This window comes from Glycine max, chromosome 15 (assembly GCF_000004515.6).
Source record: "Glycine max cultivar Williams 82 chromosome 15, Glycine_max_v4.0, whole genome shotgun sequence".
NCBI lineage: Eukaryota > Viridiplantae > Streptophyta > Magnoliopsida > Fabales > Fabaceae > Glycine > Glycine max.
Window position 1 is genome coordinate 16,461,202 of NC_038251.2, and position 6,919 is coordinate 16,468,120.

Genomic DNA, 6,919 nt, shown 5'->3' on the forward strand with positions numbered 1-6,919 from the left:
TGATGGTCAGTGGGTTCGGAAACAAGACTTACCTCAGCCAATCCCTGACGAATGTACTCTTTCTCCTCCACCGCAAAGGGTTGATTCCTCTTCACTTCTGAACGATGTTCTCTCTGAACTCCACAGTCTTCGAGCTTTTGTGGGTGACCAATTTGATGCTATGGATACTCGCCTGGATGCCATGGATGCTCGCTTCGATGGGATGGATATGAGGATTAATCGACTTGAGGACGATATGAGCTTCATTAGGCGTTGCTTCGATCCACCAGCCAACCCATAGTTATCTCTACTATCTTAAGTAGTTATTTATTTCATTCGTGTATTTTGGCTTTTTGTTGCTTTAGTTATGGTTCTCTTGGACTTTTACCATTGTGTTGGATATTTCTAAACTTTGTGTTTGGTTATTTCTAGACTTTGAATTGGTTAATTAAGACTTGTGTGGATTATTCTCTGGATTGATTTAGTTTATGAATAACTTGTGCTTTGTTTAGACATTTACTTAGTTTTTTTCTTTAACCATTTTTGGCTTTTTGATGTTGCCAAAGGGGGAGAGAACAAGGGTAAGATTTATAAACTTAGGCATAAATTCCAAAAGTTAGGGGGAGTAAGGGTTGTGTGAACGCATTATCAATTGTATGTAGTTTATCTTGATTTCAGGATATTGTCATCATAAAAAAGGAGGAGATTGTATAAGCAAATATATCATGAAGTTTTGATGATGCCAAAGAAACGCGCTTCTTATGGTTGATCCAAGACAAGACTCCAAGATAAATGTTGAAGTTAGTCCTTAATAGTCTTAGAAAGCTTTCACTAATTGATGATGCAAAGGTTTGGCCAAAGGATGCTTGTTTGAAATTTTAAAATATGGTATTTACTCTCTGGTAATCGATTACCAGAGGATGTGATCGATTATCAATGGCCAAAATGCTTTCTGAAATATTTTTAAATATTTTTGAAAGCATGTAATCGATTACACATTCTTGTAATCAATTACCAGCAGTTGATACTATTTATAACACCTATTAAAATTTTGAACTCAAATTTTAAAGCCTGTAATCGATTACACAAGGCTTGTAATCGATTACCAGGAGGAATTTTCGAAAATAACTCTCAAGAGTCGCATCTGTTCAAGAGTTTTTTTAATAGCTTTCAAAGGCCTATAAATAGGTGACTTGGGACACGAATTTCCTTAGAGTTTTTCTGCACAAAGAGTCCAATCCTCTCAAAAACAAAATTGTCTTATCCTCTAAAACATTCCTTGGCCAAAACACTTGCAAATTCAATAAGGAATCATTGAGTGATCTTCATTATATCATCTTTCTCTTAAAAGAGATAATTTTTCTTCTTCCTTTTCTTACTCAAGAGAATTGATTAAGAGACCGAGGGTCTCTTGTTGTAAGGTTATCTGAACACAAAGGAAGAGTTGTCCTTGTGTGGTTCAGACATTGTAAAAGGAATTTTACAAGATAGTTGAAATCTCAAGCGGGTTGCTTGGGGATTGGACGTATGCACAAGGCGTGGCCGAACCAGTATATACTAATTGAGTTTGCACTTTCTCTTCCCTTAAACTTCTTTTATTTATTGTTTTTTGTTTTTTGCATTAAAGAAGTTTATTTTAAATTGTCTTGTTAGGTAATTCATAATAAAGGTACATTGAGAATTTTAAAATGGAGAGTTAAAATTTTAAGTAGGAAAATAGTTTTTGATATCTTAATTCAACCCCGCTTCTTAAGATATCTGAGGTCACTTGCCTAACAGACAAATATTCCCAGCTTACTTTGACAAAAAAAAATCCATTTGATATTAGTCGAAAAATAGTCTTGGTTGATGTCAATTTTAAAACATCACTAATTGTGGTCAGACAAAACAACCATAGTTAAAATTATAAATATTTTGTATTTTTACATTATTAAAAATTGAAAAATATTTTTTAATTAATATTTCAAAATTAGATTGTGTTTGTTTTCTATAAAGTTTAATATTAAAATTTCATCTATTTAAAATATAAAATTAAAATTTTTGCATATGGAGAAAATTGAATTGCCTTATCAAAACAAAGCATTTAAAATTGAAAAAATTTGAATTGATTTATCTAACCAAATAATTTAAAAAATAAAAGAAATTAAAATCAAAACAAGTTAAATTCTAGACATTCCAAATTCCCTAGAATTTTAAAATTTTTAATCCAAACAAAAGGTAACTTCACACACTAGAAATAATTTTATAAATTGAAACTCAAAACTAATATTTTCATAAGTAAATTCAAACTATCTTCAAAATATTAAATTTCAGAAATAATTATTTTTTTTGAAAGAAAATAACTATCTTTTTTTAAGCCATAATTTATCCTTATATAACGGCAAATGTCTTTTTTTTAAAAAAAAATCCTATATCTCATCTTATTGTTGCGTGCTTTACAAGCTAACAGAGAAACTATAAATAAGCACACAACATTGGCAACATACACCAACGTTTGATTAAGAAAATAGAAGCCTTATTTTGCTCTCTGTTCTTTCTCTCAACAATCCTTCCAACAAATCAAGAGAGTTGAATTCTGAAGCTTTTGCTAGTTTCTACCACTCAGGTTTGTTTCTCCGAACGCGAAAATCTAATACTTCTTTTAGGGTTTGTGATGGATGATCTGCGAGAATCTATGTTCTATCCGACTTCATTTATCTCAGTGAAGTTTTCTGCGCTTCCACGATGCAAATATAGGGTTTCGCGTTTAGGGTTCCTTTCAATTTATTTATTATCGGGGTTTTCATAAGGATCGGCAATATCCTAATTTGGGGTTTGGGGAGAGTCTCTATTGACGTTGCTGATCAGGGTTAAATTATTGGTCTTTGATCCAAGTCTTCAATGGGTTTTGATCTTGATGTTGTTGATCTTCCTCGATCAACATAGTTTTGTTGCCGTTCATCACTTGCTTTACGATTGTTATTTTGGGAATGGAAAATTTGGGAGCCAAAAGGTTTTGGGTTTTGGATGAAGAATTAAGTCTATGGCTGGGATTTAATCATTGAGTTAATGACTGAAACCATGAGCCATGGAGAATTTTATTGATAGGATACAGTACCTGATCTGGGATGTCATTACAATGCCATGTGTGTTTTTTAGAATATCATGGATACAAAGTTTGCACGAAGGACTGAGCGCATTGGTAGAACAACATGCTCTTATTGGAGAGCTGGAAAATGTAACAGAAATCCATGCAGATTTGTGCACATAGAGACACCATCTCCACCTGCTGCTTGTGGTTATGGCAATACTGCATATAGCTACGGAAAAAAGCCCCATTCCTCCTCTGAGAATACCCCGAAATATGGTTCAAAGAAAGCATTGCTTAGAGATAATGGAGATAGAGGAGATGCAACAAGGGTTGCTAAGGCTTTCAAGAAATCATCACCAAGGATATGTAAATACTGGATCAACAACAATTGTGTACATGGTGAACAATGCCTGTATCTGCATTCATGGTTTCGTGGTGATGGGTTTTCCACAGTAACGAAACTTCAAGAACATAAGAAGGTACTTGACTCTTGAACCTCCATTTAGTATTTAACACACCAAAATTATATTTAAAGTTCTTTCATAGTTCATTTTTAGCATAATGATTAAATCAAAATTGATATCTGACTTAATAATTGACTAATGTTTTAACAATTATTGATTACAGTCATAGAGTTTTATAATGTAACTATATGCTAGAATAACGGAATAAGTGTTTTTTGAAAAAGCATTCTCTTCCCTAGTTTACTAGGAAATGCTAGAATTTGTGAGCCTCCGCATCATGCTAATATTTTTTGTAGTAGTTAAATTAAAGCTTTTGACAACAGGTTATCACTGGCATCGCACTTCCTGTTGGATCCGACAAACTTTATTCTGGCAGCACTGATGGGACAGTTAGGATATGGGACTGCCATACTGGTCAATGTGCTAAAGTCATCAATCTTGGTGCTGAGGTTACCTCTTTGATCAGTGAGGGGTCATGGATTTTTGTTGGTCTGCAAAATGCTGTCAAGGTAAGCTCTTATCTGTCATTGTTTTGTTTTGATGTATGATAATGTCTAATCATAGGAGTAGTACATGCAAACTGATTATGTGGCTGTGGTTGTTGTGAAGGCTTGGAATATCCAGACCATGTCAGAGTTTACTCTTGATGGACCCAAAGGCCGAGTCCGTGCCATGACTGTTGGCAACAATACACTCTTTGCTGCTGCAGAGGTAACTAACCATGTTATTAATATTGTCCAATGATATTCCCCTAACCGAATTCTTTTTTTCTGCGGTGAGTTAAAATTTGTTTTATTTAAAATTTCAGGATGGTGTCATTTTTGCTTGGAGAGGAAGCTCTAAAGCCGATTCTCCTTTTGAACTGGTTGCGTCACTCACTGGCCACACTAAAGCAGTGGTTTGTCTGGCGGTTGGATGCAAGATGCTGTACTCCGGGTCCATGGACCAAAGCATAAAGGTATGTCTGTTGTTGAGGATTCTATTTTTCTTTATTAACATGAGAATTTTTTCTGAGAAAAGGATATGTAATTTTCTTTGAACTGTCCTATAACGACCGGATGTTGTTATTTTGTCTTCTTCAGGTCTGGGACATGGATACATTACAGTGTACAATGACACTAAATGATCATACTGATGCAGTCACATCCCTTATCTGTTGGGATCAATATCTGTTGTCAAGTTCATCTGACCGCACAATTAAGGTCTGGGCTTGCATTGAAGCAGGATCTTTGGAAGTGATATATACACACACCGAAGAAAATGTAAGCATTGAATTAATCTTATGTGTTGAAATATCATTTGGTTTTATTTTCATGTGTAAGAAGTCAGGCTGATATTTCTTATAATGCTGACGAGTTGGTCAATCTCCTAAATTGATGATTTTTTTATATTACAGGGTGTTGTTTCACTTTTTGGGATGCCTGATGCAGAGGGAAAGCCAATATTATTTTCCTCGTGCAGAGACAATTCAGTTCACATGTATGAATTGCCATCGTAAGTAAATCTAAATTATTCACGTTTCTTTTTGTTACTGTACCTCCGTCATGGTAATATTTCTTATTTTTTTGTTGCATCCTCTGATGATGTTTTTTCATCAGATTTTCAGAGAGGGGACGTTTATTTGCCAAGAAAGATGTGGCATTGATTGAGTTAGGTCCTGGTGGCCTCTTCTTCACTGGAGATGAGAGTGGTTTGCTGATGGTGTGGAAATGGTTGGAGGTACCCAAGGTGGCATCCTCTTGACATGTGTTTCCTTTCAACATTGGAGTTGTATTAACCCATCTATTTCCTCTTGAAGCAGATGGTGATAAGGATGAATTTATTTGTCTGAGCAGTAAATTCACTGTAAAAACAATTGTATAGAAATTGACAATTTTATAGAAATACCAATTTCATTCTTTTATATTCTTCCCAGCAGATGTAATCTTCTCCTGCTTTGATAAATATATTACTATTGTAAGTAACATGGTTTGTAATGAAGTCTGTTTTCAAATTCTTTCTATCATTATCAAAGAATACATATTTGGAATCCAAATATAAGTTCGACCCAAAATATAGTTTTTCTTACTTGTTAAAAATCGTTATTGTAATTCAATTATTTTGGCATTACTGTTATTGTAATTCAATACATATATTTTGGAGGAGTGTGGGAGCGTGGGTGTCATCATCTACACCTGAGCCTTCATCATAATCTCCATCTGCCTGGACAACATCTTCATCTTTTGTTCAAGAGAAGAACCAGATGAATTAACTTCCACCTACTTGATGAACCCTAGAGGATCTCCTGTCACCCATGCCATTGTAAGCATTAGAGGCCTATAGTTGTGGAAAGAAAACAGGAAGGGGAAATTGAGACTCTATATTTTGTTGACTCTGCAACAGTGGTTTTTTCTTTTTTCAGTTACAATGTATATTGTTTCTAGTAATTCTGTCCGGGTGTTAATGATTGAAATGAATTTGTATTAACATAGCAGGATCTTGTGATATTCTTTGAACCATTGTCCCTTGTGGCCCACTTTCTTTGGAAAGTAACCATGTCATATTCATATTACTATGTCAAAATATTGTTTCACTCCTCAGAAGCTTAGACGAGCGAGCAAGTAGAGAAACAGCCGTGTAGAGCTGCCTAGCTCAGTTTACGTTCAGAAAATTATTTCAAACCTTCTATATGTTTCTTGTTATTATCCCGTGAATATAAAAATTAAACCAAGAAAAATATTGCAATGCAAATAAGCATGTCTTCATAGTTTTACTATACACTTTTGGAAGCTTCAAGTTCTCAATTTTGTTTGTTGGGTTATAGAAAGCTTTGGAAAGCTTGATTTTTCTTCTTATTATTCCGAGAATATGAAAGCAATGGAAGAAAGATATTGCATAGCTAAAAACGTATGTTGTCCTGAGTATACTATACACGTTGAAAGCTGCTGGTGCTTGAAGTTTTTGTACCGTACAAACTTTATAGAAACATCATGCGTACGTGATATTAGTATTTTCTAATATATGATTATCACATCATCCGTTAATAGTGACAAGGACCAGAATCGTAAAACAATAAATAGCAACTACGAAAATAAAATAATTTATAAAAATTAAAACTATAATGTATACTACATAAGTAAAATATGAACAAAATTATAATAACATTATGAAGATTTGGTCAAATTATACAAATATTTTTGTTTTTTTTTAACTCTCGGACAAATCTCTTCTTATTGTTTGAAAAAATATTACATGGATGTTTCATTCTACTTAACACACCCTCCTTTGAATCAAGGCTAAAATGTCTTTTTTGGTCATTCCATTTTCTTAAATATGGGATTTTATTTCCCTTATTTAATTTGACATTTCATCTCCTTTTAAAATGTTGATTATTTTAGTCTTTTATTTCTTAATTGAAATATTTCAT

General features: G+C 33.7%; 1 protein-coding gene across 3 annotated transcripts; it reads left to right on the forward strand.

The window, feature by feature from the left end:
- Positions 1 to 2,465: 2,465 nt before the first annotated feature.
- LOC100801222 (zinc finger CCCH domain-containing protein 48) lies at positions 2,466 to 5,416 on the forward strand. Of its 3 annotated transcripts, none has more exons than XM_003546445.5 (7): positions 2,466 to 3,528; positions 3,837 to 4,022; positions 4,123 to 4,224; positions 4,322 to 4,471; positions 4,596 to 4,775; positions 4,910 to 5,007; positions 5,112 to 5,416. In XM_003546445.5, exons 1-7 carry the CDS (start codon positions 3,124 to 3,126, stop codon positions 5,254 to 5,256), a joined length of 1,266 nt encoding a protein of 421 aa, XP_003546493.1. In that variant the 5' UTR covers positions 2,466 to 3,123; the 3' UTR covers positions 5,257 to 5,416. The 3 variants fall into 3 exon arrangements, with proteins under 3 accessions (XP_003546493.1, XP_006597863.1, XP_014623864.1); XM_006597800.4 differs by having other exon boundaries at positions 2,479 to 3,528; positions 4,910 to 4,927; positions 5,124 to 5,416; XM_014768378.3 differs by having other exon boundaries at positions 2,479 to 3,528; positions 4,910 to 5,011; positions 5,112 to 5,155.
- Positions 5,417 to 6,919: the final 1,503 nt, after the last annotated feature.